We start from the raw sequence: 22836 nt of genomic DNA, 5'->3' as shown, positions 1-22836 counted from the left end.
AAACAAGGGGGGAAAGAGTGACTTTACAGTGGAGAAGTATAACAAATAGTACCTCAGCCAGGTGAGCATGTTGATAGCATGTACCCTAGTATGATGTGATGAAAACAGTACTTAAACTCTGTGATCTTCCAACCTAGAACCAAAAATCCCAGTCTAACCAAGAGGGAAACAGAAAAATCCCAATGAGGGACAGTCTACCAAGTACCTGAATGGTTCCTCTTAAAACTGTCAAGATCATTAAACACAAGGAAAGTCTGAGAAGCTCACAGTCAAGAGGAGTCTCAGGAGATATGACAACTAACTGGAAAGTAGGATCCTGAGTGGAATCCTGGGACAGAAAAAGGATGTTAGGTAAAAACTAAGGAAATTCAAATGAAGCATGGCCTTTAGTTAATAATAATCTATCAAAATTGGCTTATTCACTGTAACAAATGTAATATACTAATGTAAGACGAAAATAATAGTGAAAACTAGCTGTGAGGTATATGAAAATTGTGCTCTTTGCAACTTTTCAAAAAATCTAAAAAGTTTATTTTAAAATTTGACAATAGCTAGGACAATATTGACACAGATCTTCCAATAGCCAAATATTTTATTGGGCAGGGGATATCGAAGAAAGGGCAAGCAGGGAATGGTGAATTTAATTTAAATCATAACTCTGTAAGTGATCTACATAGCCTGAGCTGTATGTAAATATCAGCTAAGAGAGTTCTGTGTTAAGTGAAATATAAAGAAACATCCATGTACCCCAAGATTCATTAATTTAAAAAATTGGGGGATGCTATTATGAATTTAGGTGTCTTAGATGGCCATTCAATACGATTGAGGAATATTTTACTTGGAAATCTCAACTCTATAACAACAATATCAAGCCATTTAAAGCCCATCTCTCATTTTAAAATGTTGCCTTTTCTTTCTTTTCTAAAAAACAACTTCACAACTCACCCAGGAAAACCTCTTGCACATTGTTGTCTCTTTTTAACATTCCCAGCTTTTGGATATTTTACAATTTTATGATGTCGTACAGGGTCACTCCATCCTCTGACTGGCAATAATTTGAATCAGCATGCATTCCCTCTGAAGCAGCCAGTTCTCAGCCTTTATGCTGCTATGACACACTTGACAAATGATTCTCTATGTATGAAATACACTCAAGGGCACACTCATATTTTGACAAACATCTCCCAAATTTGGAAGTCGTACAGTGCAATAGTTCATAATCATCAGAATGGTTAGCTGCCCATCTGTAGTAGTGATTCTTTGTGATCTCCTGCAGATATGAACTTGGACTGTGTGTCAGGACAGTTCTCAGCCTCTTGCTATAATGCTACTCTCTTCTCTCCCAAAATATTAGTAAAGGTATATTACAGGGATTCTGTGTTTATATATTCGTAAAAGTGTTTGTGTCTTTATAAAATAAGCCTTTTGGAAGCTTTGTCACTTGAACTTGAAAGCAACGTAACATATTGCTCTTGGTGCATAGCCTATGGAACCAGTTTGTGTAGAATTTATCTACTAGCTATGCAAACTCAGGCATGTTGCTTAACTCCTGTGTTGTAATTTCCTCATCCATAAAGTAGATCTAACAGTGCCTATGTGAGAAGGCAGTTGCGAAGACACCAGAGATAACATATTAGTAATGACCAATTGTGTTTCTCACAATGAGAACTCACTTTTTTGGAAACAAATTACTTATGAGTCACCCAACAGTTGATTGCTCGAAAGGCAAGAGGGTAACCTAATAACCTTATTAATAGTTGAGTAAGTTATTCCATCTATTCAAGTCACAGCCTGTGCCGGTGATTTTGAGACTTTTTTAGTTTCAAAGATTAAATCCGTTATTCACATGAAATCAATGGAGGATCGAATCTAGAAAATAGAAACCAGCAAGGTCCTCTATTTGCAATGGAGGGAGGGGGGCAGCTTGCAGCCCCAGCTATTTGTCTGCATTAGTGCTTGTAGAGGTTCTGAAGAATCTAAGGGATCTAAGGAACAATTTGAAAAACTCCCGTCTATTTGATCATGCTATTTCCATGCCAATATTCTCTTACTTTTTTGGCAGCTTGTGGACATGTAAATATGTCATATAGCCTAGGATGTGTCCCTTTTTCATTTTTCAAGGTTCTAAGCTCAAATAATGAAATAGTTCATTAGTGTATGTGTTTTGAAAATTATCTGCTTTAGGAATGCAGTACAATGGTGGTGCTTCTTAAACCTTAGCATGCATTAGAATCACCTAGAGAATTTGTTAAATCAGATTACGGGGCCCTCCCCCAGAGTTCTCATTCAGTAGGTGCAGTGGGTTGAGTTGTGCACCTCAGTTTGGACATGATCTTGGTCTTGGTTTGCATCCTGGTGGTTGTGGACCCATGGTAAATAAAATCTCTTTAAGTCATTGCTTCAGTTAAGGTGTGGCCCAACTGAATCAGGTTGAACTTTAATCTGTATTACTGGAGTCCTTTATAAGCAAAATGAAATTCAGACAGAGAGAGGAAGCCATGGGAAGAAGCTGGAAGTTGATGGAACCCAGAGGAGAAAAGAGAAGACATCGCCACGTGCATTGCCATGGGACAGAAAAGCCAAGGATCACTGGCAGTCAGCCCCAGGATGCCACTGTAGAGAAAGCATTGCCTTCATTTTGGACTTCTAGGCTCAAAACTGTGAGCTAATACGTTCTCATTGTTTAAGCCAGTCCACTGTATGGTATCTATTTTAGCAGTAGGTCTTGCATGGAATCTGAGAATATGCATTTCTATCAAGTTCCCAGGTGGTGCTAATGTTGCTGGTCTGAGGACCACTTTGAGAACTTAATTTTAGATTAATCTATGTTAATCTGTAGCCTTGAGAATTCTTGAAGTTTAACATAATTTAATTCAATTTAATTTCACAGGTATTTATTGAGTTCGGATTATGTACCAAATAAGCACTGTGCTAAGTACAGAGGGTAAAATAGATGAAGTATGTGATAACTGCTCCAGGAAGAGTATATTCTGTGAAAGACAGACAGTAAACAAGCAATTACAGTAGCAGGTGTTAAGTGGTACGTTGGAACTAAGTCCAGAAAGCTAGAGAACATGTAGGTGAGTGCCCACCCCAACATCAAGGCTCAGTGAAGCTTCCCCGAGGACAAATCTAAGAAATATTTGGTAGGTTTTAAGTTGTGCCTACCTGTGGTTGGATGTTATGTATCAAAATAGCTATGGCATTGTGTCTATAATTCAGTTCTGGCTTTTCATACTTATTTTTCCAAGAACTAACACAAATTTCTAGCAAGTCATGGAAGCATGGCTTATACAAGCAGATGTGGAAAGGGGAATTCTTGTTTTCTATGCTTGAGCAGCAAGAAGAGGGAAAAAAGTTCCTGTGAATAGATTTCATTTCTGTCCCTTTTAAAGTGTAATTAGAATGACTGGGCTATCATCATGTAGGTTACCATGTTTGCTGGTAAACAGCGTATAGGTATGTTTCTTCTGAAACAATTGATAGGAGTGATTAAAACGCATGAGACTGTGTTTTCTGGAATGAATCATTCAAGCATCCTTTCAGACTGTGAGCACTGAATTAGAAAAATGAGCACTGGTATAACTTCAATATATTTAAGTATCTCTATATGGCACTTTTCCTTTTTTAAGGTATCAGGGCCAGGGATTGAACCCCGGACCTTGTATATGGGAAACTGGTGCTCAACCACTGAGCCACATTGTCTCCCCTAAGTTGGTTTTTTTGTATGTTTGCTTGTTGTTTGCTGTTTTTTTGGTTTGAGGGCCAAACCTGGAAATTCCGATGTGGGAAGCAGGCACTCAACCATGTGAGCCACATCTACAACCCTATAGCACTTTTTCTATAAGACATTTTTGCAGACCTATGAACATAGACTAACATACTAACACCAATAGTTTCAATTATTTCACATAACACCCATTTTGAAGAATGGAATATTGGAAAAAAAATAGCCATTTTTGATCAGTACCTCATGGCCCTTGGTGTGTCATGGTGTTCCTGGTTCATCCCATTCCCCCCCCCCTTTTCATTTAAGAAGGGAAAAAGAATGGAGGGTGGAAAGTTTGGGAACTGTGGTGGAGAAGGGGATTCTAATGATTCGTGTGATTATGTGTTTCAGAATTTACTCTCAGCTCAACCATGTGAAAAAGTGATGGTTCTCTTTCTGCTTAGCAACTGAGTCTAGCTGACCTTGAGGTATCTACCACACAATGTCACTCAGTGACTCTGTGGAGAGAGAGCACTTTTACAGACAACCTGAAATGTATGTAGTCTGGTCATTCTTCATTCTAGACCAATGTTTCTTCAACCTTTTTAGCACCAGGGCCTCCTGTGACAAACATAAAATTCTCTCACCTCTTCCAGAGAATGTGATGGTATACCTCTTGAGAATCATTGCATCCACAGGAAATTTCCACCAGCCAAGAAGTTGATCTTTTGTGTAGTTTATATTAAAAAAGAAGTAAAGACTGTTTTGTTTTTTCCCTAAATGTATAATTATAATAAATTCTAGGTATTTTTAAAAATTTTACAACTATATTGTCCCTTCCCATATGTCACCATTTGCGGATGGGAACCTGCCGTCACTATCTTCTGGTGAAAATCACCACTTCAGATGAATACTCTCTGCATCCACTGGAGGATGGGGAGGGGACATCAAACTTTTATTTACATTTATTTTTAGCTAAAAAGGGAAATAAATTAAACTTTACTGATAATTAACGCATTGGTTAACATTCATACCCTCAGTTGATTTACAAGTCAGTTACCTGTCACATACTGAACCTGAATATTCTGAGGAAAGAGGGGAAATGTCACGGTGTGAAAAGCTTAACAGTGGTACTTTCACTCATTTGTTCCTTTGTCATATTGTGACTTAGACAGTTGAGCTATTTTAAGTGGAATTATTTATGGTTTCTAAATGAACCCAGCTTAAGAAAAGTTTTCTTTAAAAAAACACAGATAAAATACAATAACAACATTATAAGCAGAAGCACAAAGTAATGATAAAATAAAAATTAAGCATCCACAATATGAAAATATATCTCGCAATTTTAAGTGATTTTTTAGAGTCATGATATGTATAATTGCCCTAAAAATTTCACAAATATATATAAAATTTCTTTAAATTCAATACTAAATTTTCATGAAAATTAAAAAAAATTTTTATACAAATGTCAATAAAAATGCTACATATCAAAACTTGTAGGATCAAGCTAAAGCAATTCTTAGAGAAATTTCTAGCCTTAAATGCTTATGTTAGAAAAAAGAAATAATTACTTGGATTAATTAAGTAAGCCTACATTTTGAGAGTTAGAAACAATAGCAAAATTATTTCAAAGAATATGGAAGAAAGTATATAAGATAAACAAGAGCAAAAATTAATAAAACAGAAGGCATAAATACAGTTAGAAAAAATGAACAAAACCAAAGGTTGATTATTTGAAAGACTAATAAAATTGACAAATATGTGGCAACACTTATTGAGAAAAATAGTGGCAAGGCACAAATAATATCAGGAAGAAAAAAAGAGATAATACTTTTTGTTGGCATTAAAAGATAATAGATATAAACAACTTTATGCCAAGGACATTTAAACTTTTAATAAAATGGAGAAATTCCTAGAAAAATATAACTTATTAAAATTGACTCTTAAGAAATAGAGGGGAGCAGTTGTGGCTCAACCTACTGTATAGGAGATCCAGGGTTCAGTACCCAGGGCCTCCTGACCTGTGTGGTGAGCTGGCCCATGCACAGTGCTGCCACACGCAAGGAGTGCCATGCCATGCAGGGGTGTCCCCCCTTAGGGGTGCCCCACGCACAAGGAGTGTGGCCCACAAGGAGAGCCGCCCCGTGTGAAAAAAGTGCAGCCTGCTCAGGAGTGGCACCTTACACACAGAGAGCTGACACAGCAAGATGATGCAACAACAAAAAAAGGGACACAGTTTTCCAGTGCTGCATGACAAGAACGAAAGCAGACACAGGAGAACACACAATGAATGGATACAGAGAGCAAACAACGGGAGGGAAGGGGTGAGAGAGAAATAAAATAAATCTTAAAAAAAAAAGAAGAAGAAGAAGAAATAGAGAACAAGAACAGTCCTATAGTTATTAAAGAAATTGAATCATTTGTTTAAAACTATTCTACAGAGAAAACTCCAGGGCTACATAGATTCTACAAAACATTGCAAGAAAAAATAATTACAATCTTCAGGAAAACATGAAGAGAATTTAAGAATAGGAAATATTTTGGAACTCATTTTATGAGGAGAGTATAATTTTGTTATGAAATTCCAACAAAGACAGTATGAGGAAGAAAAAAAACACAGAACAACTTATAGGCCAATGTAAACTAATATTTAAATATTTTAAAAAATTAATATTTCACAAACAAGTTGGGGTTGTTCCAGGAATTCAAGGTTGGCATAATATTAGAAAACCAATTAAGTAATCCACCACAGTAAGGTTAAGGGAGTAAAATCATATAATTAATTGAGAAAAAAATTGATGAATTAAACATCCAGTCATAATGAAAACATAGAAATATGAGGATTTCTATAGTTAAAAGGGGCATTTACCAAAAACATTGGAAAGTAAACATCACATTTAATGGAGAAATATTGAAAAATTCTCTTTGTGATCAAGAATAAGAGAAAAACACCTGTAATCATTCTTATTAAACAGTGCCCTAGATATCCTACCCAAGACAGTAAGACAAGAAAAATAAATAAAAGATGTAAGAACTGGAATAGAAAAAATAAAATTGTTGTTATTTAAACATGATAAAAGATTGTGTATGTAGAAAACTCCAAGACTCCAGAAATAAATCATTAGAATTATTTAGAGGTCTTGTCAAGGCTGCTAGAGAGTAATTCCATATACAAAAGGCAATTGTATTTCAATACATCAGTGACATTTGAAAATGTATGAAGAAACAAATGCCATTTACATTAATAATAAAAATAATATACATAGGATTTTTAAGAAAAGATAATCAAAACTTCAGGAAGAAAAAAATCACAAACATTTGGAAAGATGTTAAAAGCCAAAATAAATAGAGAACACTTCGTTCATGGACCGGAAAACTCAAGGTTACAAAGATGTCAGTTCTCAAATGGATCTTTGGATGCAATGCAATCCCAATCAAAATCCCCCAAGTTTTTTGTTTGTTTATTTGTTTCTGGTTTTGTTTTATTTTGGAGAACTCAATGAGGTGATTCTAAAATTTATATGGAAGGGGTAATGCCCAAGCATAGCCAAGGCCCTTGAGATAGAAAGAACAAAATAGAAGGATGTGCCCTTCTAATTATCAGGATTTACTATAAACCTCTAGTGATTAAGACCATGTAACATTAGGCAGGGATAGATGAATAGACCAATGCATAAAATAGAGAGTTCAGAAGTAATCTATATATACAAAACAGGTGTTGTGGAACAATGGACAACAAATGGACTATTCCATAAATGGTGCTTGGACTATTTTTTACCCAATGGAAAGAAAATTAAATTGCATCCCAATCTCACACAAAAATCAATCCCAGGATATTGATGCCTTAACTATAAAATATGAAATATTAAACCATTTAGGAGAATAGCTCTAGTAACATGGGGTAGGGAAGGGTTTTCTTCAAACACAAATATGCAGACACTAACCATTGATTGATAAATCAACTATATTAAACTTAAGAATTTGTGTTCATTAAAAGAAAAAATAGAGAGGGTAAAAACAGATCACAAATTAGGAAAAGATATATTGAACACATGTAAACATTAGAGTCCAGCTTATAAATTGGGGAGGCATGCTCAAAAATTTCTTTCTCGATGGGCAATCAAAACATAGGGAGACCACTGAGGAACTGAGGGAGGCTAAGATTCACCGGAGCACACGTTAACAATGCTGGCTCATGGAAAATATTAATAGTTGCAAATCATATATCCAGAATATATAAAGAACTCCTATAATTCAACAACAAGAAAGACAACTCAATTAAAAAGGGGGCACAGTGCTGGAATAGACATTTCTCCAAAGAAGATATACAAATGGCCAATAAGCACATGAAAAGAGCAACACCACTGATCATCAGGAAAATGCAAGTCAAACCCGCAATGAGATACCACTGCACACCTACTAGAATGGCTATTATTTTTTAAAAGTAGAAAATAAAAGTGTTGGTGAGGATGAGGAGAAATCGGAATGCTCCTACCCTGCTGGTGAGAATGTCAAATTGTGCAGCTACTGTGGGAAAACAGTTTGGCGGTTCCTCAAAAAGCTATACCTAAAATCGCCATATGACCTGGCAATTCCACGTCCAGGTATATACCCCAAAGAATTGAGAACAGGGACTCAAACAGATACTTATACACCACTGTTCATAGCAGCATTTTACCCAGTAGCCAAAGGTAATAGCCAAAGATAAATAGATAAGCAAATTGTAACCTTTACATAGGTTGGAATATTATCCAGCTATAAAAAGGAATGAGGTTCTGATACATAGTACAACATCGATGAACCTTGAAATCATTCTGCTGAGTGAAAGAAGCCAGACACAAAAGGAAAAATATTGTATGATTCCACTTAAATGAATTATCTAGAAGAAGCAAATTCATATTTGCTATTCAGAAAGCAGATCAGAGGTTACCAGGGGCTAGGGGAGGGAGAGCAGAGACTTAATGTTTAACGGGCACAGAGTTTCTCTTTTGGGTGGTGAAAAGTTTTGGTGGTGAATGGTGGTGGTGGTAGCACAACATTGTGAATATAATTAACACCACTAAAGTGTACTTAAAAGTGCTTGAAATGGAAAATGTTGTGTTATATATGTGTTGCCACAATAAAAAAAAAAAAAAAAGAAATTCTATCTCCTGTACAGAACCCCCAAGGTTCTGATTCCATTAGTCTGAAGAGGGCCTCAGGGATATGCCTTTTAATACACACTCCAGGAGATTCTGATGCAAGTAGCACGCCTGCCACAATTTTGCTATAAAATCAGACCACCATTAACCCACATCTTTAGAGAACTATGTCCCCAGAATGTGCAGAACTGCTTTTACTGAATTGAACTTTAGCATGATGCCATTGACCTGTATTGAGGGGCTCTGCAAGAAAGAAATAGCCCTTTTAAATTCATGCCAGCAGCTAAAGTAGAGATGTTATTGATGATATAATGATCCTAAAGCGTGATACACAGTGAGCCGTCAATAATTGGATACTTATTATTATCATACTGTGTCCTTCTTGTGAGAGCAGATAGGAGCAAGTTCTTTCTGTTCTTAATAGGGAATAATTATGCTATTCTTTGTAATTCAGCAATTTGACAGTCTGGTTCCACGTTCAATTTATTTTGATACTTAGTTTTAATGGCTGTCATAGCTGACAAAAGGTACCTCCCACGGATATGCAGATCCCAGTGGAAGAAGTGAATCATTGGCTGATTTTACTAAGTGATTAGAATTATTTTTTCTACCTTTTTTTTTTTAACCAGTTATCCTAGGCAGTTTGTTTTTATCCTGTAGAAACTAAATTGAGTAACTTATTGTCTTCCTTTTTGCATTGTTTGCTAGAAAGTGTAGAAGAGAAATTAGAAATTAGTCTCCCACCCTTAGCACTGATGTAGAATTTGACAACATGCAATTTTATAATTGTTTCTCTTTTGGTACTCTCATATATTCTTAGCCTTGCTTTTTTTTTTTCCACCTACTTCTAAATAATGCTATATATTTTTTGTTATTTCTATATTCCTGTTACTGCCTGAAATAGTTGTTGGAATACAGTAAGAGGAAGTGAAGGAAGAGAGAGTAAGTATGAGGTAGATGAGAGGAGAAAAACGAAGGTGGATAGAATGGACCCATGTGTCTTGGCCAGCTCAATTTCATCCATGTCCTAGGGCAGTCATCAGATTTAGAGCTCAAGTTTCCAATATACATTCCATACATTCCAGTTTTTCATGGATATTTATCCACTAATGCTATAATCATTGGGTAAATACTAACAAATTAATCTGACCTCGTATAGAGCTAGTTACCTGTTATTTTTGCTTATAAAGTGGTCTCCACTGCGTCATAAGAGCTTTGAGATGCATTCATTCAATTAATTGGGAAATTTTTCTAAGTGTTCAATTTGGAGAATAATAGGGGAGCAGTTCTCCTTCAGTTTATCTTGGATTCTTTTTGTGAACTTAGAAAACTTATTTTAATCCTGATTGAATTTTCATAAGCTGAAAAAATTATCATTCCATCCAGTCTTAATAGAAATTTGTGAGGATCGATATTTTAAAGTTTCTATTTTTAATGCTGGCTACAGACAAATTTTCATCTTGTATGTCTACCTGACGATAATGTTTAGCTGAAAGACCCAAGGGCAATAAAAATGGGCCTGAAATAAACGTTTACGTTGCTTTTAATAGGTGAAAGCTGCTCATTTTCTTTTCCTTAATGCTTCACTGTCTTTAGTGGCTTTTAGTCTCTCCTTTCTCTTTGGAAAGCCTGCATGCTTGATAAGTTTCCTTTTTAAACAGTACTTCAGCATTCAGAAACACCAGCAAGCTTTTTGGAGAATATTCCCATAAGGGATCTCTCTAGGAAAGCTTTTACAGTAAATGGCTTAGTATTTTTAAGCTGTTAATAACTTTGCTGATTTGTTCCCGCCTCGGGTTGCATTTTAAATTAATTGGGGGAACAAAACAGATGCTCAAACACTTTACTTGTCAACCACATAGTATTAGGCAATGGTGGACAAGTAAACAGGTTTCAAAGTAATTCATGGTATATTTTCTCACTGACACTGAAAAGTTGTGGTTTTGCTGCAAGAAGAAATATGTTCTAATATTTTTTCCATGATTTATCATATCAGTAAGGAAAGATACTGTAAAAAATGCCAGTTTATTTGGCATTCGTATAGACAAAATTCTCTACTACCAAACTTCTGCACATTTATAATACAGTGATAATTCATGAGATAATGAAAGATCCAAGGAAAAACAACTATATACTGACCATATACAGATCCTCATGTTAAGTGACTTAGATTTGCCATTTCATTTAATCTGTCATCTCAATTTTGTAGATAAGGAGAGAGACCTTAAATAACTTGCTCAAGGTCACCTTGCTTTAACTATCGGCTGTGCTCAACGAGGTTGTGCGCTTTACGCTGCTTGAAGTTCTCCCTTCCCTTGGTATTGTCGCACCTTCTTGAGTTTTCCTTAGCTTTTTCTGGCTCTTCCTCAGCCTCCTTTGGTAGCTTCTCCCTCTACACCGAACTCTGAGTTTTCATTCTGGGGCTTCTCAGGGCTCAATTTTGAGACTTCTTCTAGTCTGACTCTCTCTCTCAGTTCTATCCTAAGCTTCAAATGCCATCTACATGTATATGACTCCTGAATGTAGTTTGTCACCACCCCAGTCTAGTCCGATAAGCTCCTGTCATATATCTTCCTGCCTACTTGACACCTCTTCGTGGATCTTACAGGCACCTAGAACTCAGCATGTGCCAACTGAGTACTTGATTTTTCTCCTTGAAACTGAGTCTCTTCAAATCTTTGCCATTTTAGGAAATGACATCATCGTCCATCCAGTTTCAAAGCAGAAACATCTTTGATTCCTATCTTTTCTCTCTCTTCAAACTCAGTATGTGACTCAGTTCCATAGATTCTTCCTCCAAAATATAGCTCAAAGCCATTCATTTCTTCCCATATCCTCTGTTCCCACGCCTTGGCTATTTACTAGTACAATAGCCATTTCTTCTTCCTGCTTTCCCTCTTTCTCCAAATTCATTCTTCATAAAGCATTGGGAATGATTTTTAAAATATAAATTGGATTATGACATTCACCTGCATGAAAATCTTCACGTGGCCCTTGAAATAAAATAGAGATTCCTTCTCATGAGTGACCCGGCCTTGCATCATCTATCCCTGCCTCTCCCTCCAACCCCAGCTCATGCCAGCCTAGCACATTCTGAGCACCCTGGCTCTTTTCATGCCAGCACACATGCCATGCTCAAGCCTTCGAGGCTTGCCCTTGCCGTTGCCTCTGTCTGGGGTACCTCCCTGGACCCCCTTCCCCTTCGGCCTTGCTTGGTTCCTTCTTTCCATTCTTTCCCCACCAATATCAGCTTAAATGGTGACATCTCCAAGAAATCTTTACCACCTTATCTAAATTACACCCTCACCCCTACCAATTTAAAAATAACATCCCTTTGTTTTAGCCTTTGGGCTTTTATCCACGTAATCTTAGGTTTATTAGGTTGTGTACCTGTTTAGTATTGCTCTGCCTTACTAAACTATAAATTCTGTGAGGGCAGGTACTATATCTATTTCATTACCATTGTAGGCTTGATACCTAATACAAGATATTGATGAATGAATGAATGAATGAATGAATGAATGAAGTGTGCTTCCAACTAGTAAGTGGCAAAACAAAGATCTAACTCAGGTGGGTCTGAGTCCAGAGTCTGTATTCTAAGCTACTGTGCTATGCTTAAGATTAATTCATGGTCAGTGTAATTTTAGTGTGAAATAAATTTTAGCATAAAAACCTAAAGTTCTTTTACAATCTGGTAATCCACGTAACCTCCCATGACAATAAATTACTTGATTGGCCACCATCCTTCAAATCAACAGTGACTCTGGATGACATAAATTATACCATATTTGGTATTTTATTTATGAAATGCCCAGATAAGCTCCCTTGCAATGATTCTTTTAACTCTCTTAAATATTCTGTGAAGTCAAACATTATGACCTTAATCTCACTAGGGTGACTAATTCCTCATCTATAAAATAAGAAATAATTATTTCATAAGGTTGTTGAGGAGAATTAAAGGAAATAACAGATACAAAGCTCTCGCTAAAGGTTTTATTGTACAGCAAGTGAACAAAACGTTTCTTTTTTTTAAAGTCAAATTTATCTATTTTTTTTAATAGAGAAGTTGTAGGTTTACAGAGAAACCATGCAGAAAATGCAGAGTTACTGCAACTCCTATATTATTAATAGCACCTTGCATTAGTGTGGTACATTTATTATAACTGATAAAATAATATCATAATTGTACTATTAACTGTTTCCATGGTTTACATTAGTGTTACCTGTCATTCAATCCTATGGGTTTTTAAAAAAATTCTACTAACATATAAACAATCTAAAATCTCCCCTGTTAACCACATTCAAATATACAATTCAATGGTGTTAATTACATTCACAATGTTGTGCTACAATCACCATCATCCATTACCAAAACTTTTATATCACCCCAAACAGAAACTCTGTACAATCTAAACATTTGTTCCCTGTGCTCTACTTCCACCCTGGCCCTGCTAACCTATATTCTTGTTTCTGACCCTATGAATTATTTACTTGGCTGGAAAACTCTAATCTTTTGGGTCCATTAACGAAGGCTTCTTCTTCAACTTTCTCTACATTTTGACTTGGTCTCCAACAATGGGCTTGACATGTCAATTCATCAAAGACTAGTGATACTGAGGAGCTAGTCAGGAAAGCTGCCTCCGCGGACCTGGGGGTGGGGGGTGTCTTAGAAACCCACAGGGGGCTCTAAATCTAAAACCAGGCAGGCTCTCGGTTTCCACTGAATTTACAGTTCACAATATTGCCAAGGACAGCCACGGTCCCAGTTTGATGTGCGTGCTATTCTTGGAATTTGCATTTGGCTCGTGAGTTTCCATTTCCCACTATGGTACAACTTCTTTTTCCAAGAGGATTATAGCAGCAGGCATGTTCTTTTCAAAATTACTTTAAAAGAGAAGTTTGATTCAGTTCATTGATTCTGCCTGGACCAACAGCAGAAAAGGAAAAACAAACACTGGATTTTAGGGATGTGAATTCCTTTCTTTTCCATTTTTGTTTTCCTTTCTTTGCCTCCAAGGACTTTATTATCCAGTACCTGCCAAGTGCTCTATTTCTTGTGGTTTAATGAAAGTCTGGGGTCCCATTTTTCTTTGAGATCAGTTTGAGAAGACCATATTTCTTTCACCAAAGGAACTTAGAATTCTTTTCCATCTCTCAGGTTTTGGATGTTATCATGACAAAACTAGAGAGGCTGGCCAAGGAAGGCACAGAAGTTCATTTAGAATTTGAAAGCCTAATAAGTGAAGATGAATGGCTTTTGAACAATAAATTCCTAGTGTCATCTAACTTAGGGAAAACTAAATAGAACTTTTGCTAAATATTTCCATGTTTTCAGAGAAGAAAAGTTTAGAGTTAATTATTAAAATTTTAAGATTCATCACAATGAGATTCTCTCCTTGCGATTCACCCTGAGAATTTAAATTTACACACACACACAAGACTATAGAAATAAAATGGAACCTTAGCTGTAATGACTGGAATTTGGGGGAAAAAAATAGTTTTACACCATCCTGGGAGACCAGTGTTAGTTTTTCTTATATATCTTAGGATTTGCTTCAATATTTATTTACTCCTTTTCTGAGGTGATTAATTTAGTCTTTTTTGTTTATGAAATCATGTATGTATTCAAAGGCAATATTAAGAACCTTCGTTCTTTCCTTTATATTATTTTATTGTCTACAAAATTATTTTATTAAATTCAGCTTTTCTTCAGGGTAATCCTCTTTTTGTGTTTCATTTATGGTTCTTGATTCCCTAGATTTTTACCCACTGAATTAAATCTGAGTGAACTGTTCCTCCTATGGTATTTCCAAATATCTCAGAAAGAGAATCAAGATAATTTCCTCTACCTTTTAACAAAAGCCACTTGGGAGTTTCAGTGGAAGCTAACTTTCCTTTCCTTTCCTTTCCTTGATATTTTTGGAGGGGAAGGTATCTTCCATGGCCTCTGGTAGAGCCGCAGGGATGCTGACCCACTCAAGTTCCATGAGAAATAAGGGTAAGACAGGGGCTTGCCCACAGCCCCTGACCTTTCTGTATTCTCTCCACCACCCTCGGCTGTACTTTGTATATATTTGACTTAATGAAAATATTCTTGCTCTAGTTTCACAAAACTAAAAGATTCAGCCACTCTAATTTTTCCAACCCATATGCATTTACATACTTCTGGTGAGAGGGAAAGTCCACAATAGAATTAGAATAAATAACATAGGAATTGGTGAAAATGTCTGCATTTTCAGTTGTCTCTACCATTTAAACAGACATAGGAGTCTGCTTCTGTGAGCAGGGATTCAAGTTCATGGTTTGGACGGTGGCATGAAAAGAACCCACTTCTACAAATAGGTCTAAAGATTTTGTTGCTATTGTTGTGTTTCTGTAATATCCGAGTACCTCATAATGATACTTTTTCGTACAGGGCTTAGAAATGCACCTATACATTTTACAACTTATTATCACCAGATATTTTTATGTCCTGTAGTTTCATCCTCCCAACAAAGTATGGAAAACTCCAAGGCAGGGAAAATAGAAATTGTTCATGCTAATGTAGCTGGGAGGTCTCTTGGTTTGTATTAGTCGAACTTCCTTCTTTGGGGGTCTATCAGGAATGTTGATGTTTGCTAAATTTGTGTTCCTAGAGTATAATGCCTGAAAATACAACCAGATCCTCATGCATCATGACTGTCGGAAATTATTTTCCATAGAATAACAAAATTTAGAGTTTCCCCATGGTTTAGGTAGTGTGTGACTTCCAGGCAATTTGCTTAAATAGCCTACAGTTACATTAGTTGTAGTTGTTGGGTAAATTGTTCAGTGTGGTCCAGGGGATGTTTAAGAGAAAGGTGGTAAGATTTCTGTATCAGCTTTTTTTTTTATATATTTATTTTATTTATTTCTCTCCCCTTCACCCCTCCCCGTTGTCTGCTCTCTGTGTCCATTTGCTGTTCTTCTGTGTCCACTTGCATTATCCAGTGACACTGGGAAACTGCATTTCTTTTCTGTTGTCATCTTGCCGCATCAGCTCTCTGTGTGTGTGGCACCACTCCTGGGTGGGCTGTGCTTTTTTCAAGCGGGGCAGCTCTCCTTGTGGGGTGCATTCCTTGCTTGTGGGGCACCCCTATGCAGCATGGCACTCCTTGCGCACAGTAGGACTGCACATGGGTCAGCTTACCACATCTATCAGGAGGCCCTGGGGATTGAACCCTGGACCCTCCATATGGTAGATGGATGCTCAATCAGCTGAGCCACATCCGCTTCCCTCTCTATAAGCTTAGTTCTTGGGTTCCACTTAACTCATTTTTTTTTTTTAAGATTTATTTATTTCTTTAATTCCCCCCCTCCCCCGGTTGTCTGTTCTCTGTGTCTATTTGCTACGTCTTGTTTCTTTGTCCGCTTCTGTTGTCGTCAGCGGCAAGGGAAGTGTGGGCGGCGCCATTCCTGGGCAGGCTGCACTTTCTTTCGTGCTGGGCGACTCTCCTTACGGGGCGCACTCCTTGTGTGTGGGGCTCCCCTACGCGGGGACACCCCTGTGTGGCAGGGCACTCCTTGCGCGCATCAGCACTGCGCATGGGCCAGCTCCACACGGGTCAAGGAGGCCTGGGGTTTGAACCGCGGACCTCCCATGTGGTAGACGGACGCCCTAACCACTGGACCAAGTCCGTTTCCCTAAATTAACTCATGAATGCAATTTCTATGAAAAGGATCAGGTTAAAAATACATTTAGGGGAGCTGGTATAGCTTAGCTGGTTGTGCCCCTGCTTCCCATGTATGAGGTCCCAGATTCAATCTCCAGTGCCTCCACACACAAAAAAAAGTAGCACATTTAGAAAATGCTAACACTTGGAAGACTTGAACACAATCTATAGCAGCCAAGCATTTCTAAACACACTACTTTTCTGCTAATCATCAAATAATATTCAGAATACTTCTACTCTTCTCTCTTAGAGGTTCAAAGTAAGCATTTAGAATCTGGGGCTTTTTTTTTAAGGACAAAAAAAAAAAGTGTTCTGTGCTACCCACAGGTCTTCTTCTTAGTTTATGTCTTGAGTATTTTGATATGACAACTAGAAGCTTTTACATTATATGTTAAATCATTTTCCCTTGTCGAATTAGTTTGCCAAATTGCTTTCTGTTCATGACTCTGGAGAGCAGACTTCTTCTTCTGCATGGATGCAGATATTCCTTAACAGCATTTTGCAGTCATCATGCAAACACTTACAGAGAGTGTGATTGAATGTACACACAGTAACTCCTTGATTTAAATGATCCAGGAAGTTATGTAAACAGTATAAAAAACAGGATGGTCTGTTGCATTATTAATGTTTGTGGCAGGTAAGAGGAAAATGTACCGAGGGCCAGGCATTATCTGCCTTTGGTTAACAGATAATTAATTTAGTACCAAATTTCTATGTGGCTATAGTCTTTAAATCCAAAAATTTAGGGTAGATACAATGCAAAGATTTTTGAGATTTTAAAATAATGAAATATGTCAGCCCTTTCAGTGTTTTTGCCTAACTAAAATAGGGTAATATAGGTGGATTTTTGTATGCTAGACTCAGAATTCAAGAGCTGAGGTGGGGAGGATCAAGAATTTTGTCTTCAGGTTTCTTTGTTCTTCAGTAGCAGGTGGCTATCATTCTAATATGCCTCATTAGAGACTGAAATTATGACATAAACTTCTACACATAGACACACACATTTATGAGCAGGTTTTGCTTTTCTTTCATTAGTACCTTATGGCATATATGACATAACTTCAACTTAACACTTTCCCTCTAATTTCCCTGTCAAAACGCAGCATGATTTCAGGTTGAGCAATATTATATACATGTAAAGCATTAGTTATGAAAGATGCTGTATTAGTATAAGGTATTAGTCCATCTAATAATGGGAGAATGTCATCATTTCAAAACTATTTCATTATTGGTATTTTATGCAAATGAATAAAACAATAGCTAACCTAGAGGCTATATGCAAACAGAAACATCCAGCAAAATGTACATCGAACCTTCTTCTTCCATTTATTTCCTTAGCAAATAGAATTTGATTGCTGAATTCTTCATGGAAGGATGAGTCTTTAGTGTTTTATTTCTATCTGTAGAAATAGAGATCTGTCCCTCTACCATGGCGGTATTGTCTTATATGAGAGTCGTATTTCAGCGAACATAATTAAACCATCACAAACAGAGCCTTCCATTAGTCAGATCAGAGTTATTGCTGTTATGTTTAGATGGATAAGGAAGTATTTCATGTTCTGCTGGGGGGGAAAAAGAATCACTAAATATTTCATGGGTGTTACTTGATCAGATTGTTTATTTCTCAACATTTTAAAGAGATACTTAATTTTTCTCATCAGCTATTTTTGTCAACACGTTAGAGAAATAGATATTAAGGGCAAAATTTGCATGGGATGCCAAGAGCTGGTATTTTCGTGGAATGATGCTTACTGTGTGCATAAAAATAAATCTCACACTGTTCTCCAGAAAATGTCCTTGGCATTTTATGTGTTCTCTAAAGCTATATTCTGGCAGTGTTCTGCATCTAAGGTTTCAGCGTGGGGCGGGGGGGGAAGGGGAGGGAGCAGGGATCATATTTTGATTGGTGTGGTTTGATATATATTTTGATCTGCTGCAAAAATAAAAAAGGACACGAGAGGGTGCTCTTTGCTTTTCTTTTTCTCTGGGTTGTGCCGCAGATGTCAGTGCATCAGGGTACAGAAAAATACCATCATGTTCTTCTAACCAGGACCAAATTGCAATAAAATACAGGGGTTAGAAATCCCCTGAGTCGTGGGAGAGAGGCTGGAAGGTTCAGAATGGGGGTAGATGCTTAATTAATTACCCTAGTCCTGCACAACTGCCATCTTTTGATAATTGCTTAATCCGTTTGGTTGAAAGAAATTTTATTAGATTTCAAGCTCTCATTAAATGTCAGATAATAGCTAGAATATTAGACTATGTTAAACAATTAGTGATCTCAAATTCTGCCATTAGAATTTTAATATAGTACATACCTACTACAAGTTAAGAAACTAATTATCAAATTCCCAAATGTTAGAATGCTAGACCCCAAGATGTTTCTTTTGATATCAGATAAACACCAAGTCCACAAGATTCCCAATTAACTTGCTTTTTAACCTTTGCTAAGCATATGCCTTTCTTTTTTTTTGCCTTGAGGCAAATCTTTTTGAGCAGCAGGAAAAGGCGATGTTCTGGAGTTATCTTAATATACACTATCATATGCTTTACATTTGTCTAGTGTCATTTCTTAAGGAACTTACATTGAACAGAAGAACGTTTGAAATGAGTCTTAATGTTCTCATTTTACATATAAGAAAATTAAGGTATTGAGATATCAAATGATTTATGTTTCAAGCAGTGAATTAGTAGAAGGGTCAGGATCATCTCCCAGTTCTTCTGCCTTCTAGAGACTCATCTAAGGGACCGATTTCATTTTAGTTCTATAAAAGTATGCCTCCTTAATAAAGATGGACATAATTAACTCAAAGACAACGTGGGAGCTACCACCATTTCATACCACTATTTCCAATTCTTCTCCCTTCCAAGTACATGGAAATTTGCTCCTTCCCACTTTCTGAAGGTTAGTTACAGCCATGTGATTTGCTTTAGACAATGAAATGGGAACAGAAGTGACACATATTGTTTCTGGGTGATGATTTTCCATGCTCTCTTTCCTTGCTGAGGTGATCCCTGAAGCCCCATGTTGAAGGGCATCATCAAAAGATGAGGGAATGAATGTGGCTCAAGCAGTTGAGTACCCACCTCCCACATGGGAGGCTCTGGGTTCAGTTCCTGGGGCCTCCTAAAGAAAAAACAGAGAACAAGCAAAAAAAAAAACAAAAAACAATGAGAAAACCACAATGAGGGAAGCGGATGTGGCTCAAGCAATTGGGCTCCCATCTACCATATAGGAGGTCCAGGGTTTGATGCCTGGGGCCGCCTGGTGAAGGCAAGCTGGCCCTTGTGGCAAGCTGGCCCATGTGGAGTGCCAGTCTGTCCCGCGCAGGAGTGCTGGCCCATGCAGAGAGCTGGTGCATTGGGATGATGCAACAAAAAGAGACACAGAGAAGAGATAATAAGAGACGCAGTAGATCAGGGAGCTGAGTTGGTTCAACAGAATGATCTCCTCTCCCACTCTGGAAGGTCCCAGGATCAGTTCCCAGAGCTGCCTAAAGAGAATACATGCAGACATAGAAAAACACACAGCAAATGGACACAGAAAGCAGATGAGAGAGGGGGAGGGGAATTAATAAATAAATCTAAAAAAAAAAATGTAACGAGCAGATAGTGAGTGCAAACAATGAGCAAAAAGACAAGGAAACCATTGGGTTGGGGAGATTAAAGGAGAAAATAAAGGAGTCTCCACCAGCCTCCATCCCCGGGCGGTCGTGAGGAGCAGTGAGGAGAGCAAGAAGGATACCTTTGCTTTTAAGCCACTAAGATTTTGGGGTTTCTGTTATGGCACCATAATCTAGCCTATCCTGATGGTAGACATTTTAAGGATGTCAAACAAGTTAGACAGCTAAAAGCCCAGAATAGAAATATGGCAAGAAAGGATTTATTTAAAGTTCAAAAATTAAAAAAAAAAACCAGCCCAACAAATACCATTTTTCATTTAGTTATTTTTAATGATTTTGATATGAGAATCAATAAAAGTAACAAATAAATGATTAAATAGATATATTATTTCCTCCTGGTCTTTTTTTTTTTTTTTAGTTAAAATTCATCTAAGGAAATCAAGTAAAAAAACTAAACGAGAATTAATTGTGATCAACTCATAATCAGATATTTAAAACCTAACTCTTAAACTGTGTAAATGGAAATAATGCCTTAAGCTTATCTCAATCTTCTGAGCTCCAAGTGTCTGGGGTTGATGTTTCCAGGTAAGAAAGGAACATGCACATAACATAATTTCTATCAAGGTGAAGGAGAAGTATTGCATCTCACCTAGAATGGATGGCCTGATTCCTTAATCCATTGTTAATGCTCAGCATTTCTCCCCAAAGATCTACAAATGTCCAAGCAGAAGCTGATGCATCTTTTCTCCAGTTACACCAATTGTCCTCTGAGCTACACAGCTCACAAGCCTTCCATCATAACAACCTAGAATTGCTTGACCCTTTCAGGGTGCAGAATGCAGAGAGCTGGGTGAACACAACAAACGGCTTGCCTCAGATGCAGTCTACAACCAGTTCTCCAACCCAGTGACATGGGGCATATGAGAAGATAGCAATTGTATCTGCACCCATGTTCAAGGATGCTAAGAATCTTATTCAGCTTTTCAAAGAGTTCCCAGAAAAAAATAAAAATGCCATAAGCTTAAATCCAAAACAACTGCATAATAAACTTGAAGTAGATTTATTTTTTAAGATTTATTTTTTTAAATTTATTTCTCTCCCCTTTCCCTTGCCCCAGTTGCCTGCTCTCTGTGTCCATTCACTGTGTGTTCTTCTGTGACCGCTTCTATCCTTATCAGCAGCACCGGGAATCTGTGTTTCTTTTTGTTTCTTCATCTTGTTGTGTAAGCTTTCCATGTGCGCGGCGCCATTTGTGGGCAGGCTGCACTTTCTTTTGCGCTGGGTGGCTCTCCTTATGGAGCACACTCCTTGTGTGTGGGGCTCCCCTACGTGGGGGACACCTCTGCATAGCACGGCACTCCTTGCGCATCAGCACTGCGCATGGGCCAGCTCCACACGGGTCAAGGAGGCCCGGGGTTTGAACCCTCAACCTCCCATGTGGTAGGCGGATGCCCTATCCATTGGGCCAAGTCCACTTCCCTTACTTTGTTTTTGACTTTAAAAAGAGAAGGACTCCTGGTATATATTTAGCAGATCTGTTTTGATGTTAATTGTTGTAAATATGTGTGTGTGTGTGTGTATTCCTTACACAAGAGGAGGCTGCCCACTGCTCTGGTCTATAGCCCCTTAAAGTTCAACTCATGCTTTGGAAGCAAATATGAACAGTAATAGAACAAATGCATGGATGCTGCTTCCTTTTTACTCATGGCATGCTTCCTAGTGTGCAAGGCTTCACAGGAAGAACGAGTCCAGCCACCAAGTAATGAGAATACTTGAACACAAAGTTTATTTAAGGATAAAACACATTAAAAATTATTTGGTTGATTTATAAAGGAGAGGGGGTTGGGTTTGAGGGGATGGGATTGGGGAGGGGGGCGGTGTCCCCAGGTCTGCAAACAATATATCCCCAGTGGCCAAAGTTGCCATGGCAAGATTGAAGACACAGTGGTCAGGGAATGAGCCCATCCCAAGCAGAAGGACGTTAACACATGCATCTCAGAGATCAGCCACTTCCAAACATCATAGGGATTCCTTAGAGGTGTCAAGCCTTCCAGTCATCGCTTCTCAATATCGTTCCAGCAGTTCCTCTCTTTGTAAAAACTGTGATCCGGAAACAGCACTGACTTGACAGATTTCTCTAACCCAGATTTTTTTTTTTACTGGCTTTTCACAGGACCCAATTTGGAAATTTTAGGCAAGATGTATGCTTTCCACAGCTGCCGTTGTATACCGTGAAAGAGTAACTTGCAATCTCACCCCTTTCTGGAACTCTGACCATTGGAGGCAGGTGGCACCACATTATGGTGCTGGACACCTTCAAATAGGTTTTGACTTAAGGGCACACACTTTTTATCCTACAGGGAGTTGGCGTTAAGTAAATTACAGTACTTTACATAGCAACCTGGAGTTAATTATGAGGTTGTGCCTGATTTATAGACAAAATGCCATAATGAGATCTGGGTCACAATGAGAAGAATCGTCCAAACTTGAAGTTCAACGGAAGAATTAGAGGCTGTGGACAGAGAGGAAAATAGCAAGTCTTAAGGGGGAAAATAAGGCTGTTCGATAGGAATCAGACATCCTTGCATTACTCAGCTAAACAAAGGCAAATTTATGGCCAAGAACCTACTTTATCCAAATGACCAGCAAGAGAAGCAGAATTAACCCAGCCT

The 22836-nt window shown here is 37.7% G+C and overlaps 1 protein-coding gene and 1 long non-coding RNA gene across 2 annotated transcripts in view; one reads left to right on the top strand and one right to left on the bottom strand.

Moving 5' to 3' along the window:
- Positions 1 to 22836, top strand: part of LOC111764402 (uncharacterized) — a 63494-nt gene that overhangs the window by 30231 nt on the left and 10427 nt on the right. The gene's annotated exons all lie outside the window — the stretch shown is intronic.
- The window catches only part of TECTA (tectorin alpha), a 150638-nt gene continuing 149729 nt past the window's right edge, over positions 21928 to 22836 (bottom strand). The window contains exon 30 of the mRNA XM_012525555.4: positions 21928 to 22676. Coding sequence (XP_012381009.2) covers positions 22576 to 22676 — 101 coding nt within the window. The 3' untranslated portion in view covers positions 21928 to 22575. The remainder of the gene's footprint in view (positions 22677 to 22836) is intronic.

The sequence above is a fragment of the Dasypus novemcinctus genome, chromosome 27 (genome assembly GCF_030445035.2).
Source record: "Dasypus novemcinctus isolate mDasNov1 chromosome 27, mDasNov1.1.hap2, whole genome shotgun sequence".
NCBI classification, from domain to species: domain Eukaryota; kingdom Metazoa; phylum Chordata; class Mammalia; order Cingulata; family Dasypodidae; genus Dasypus; species Dasypus novemcinctus.
The sequence above is the reverse complement of the archived record's forward strand: the minus strand, read 5'-3'. Positions and strand labels throughout refer to the sequence as shown.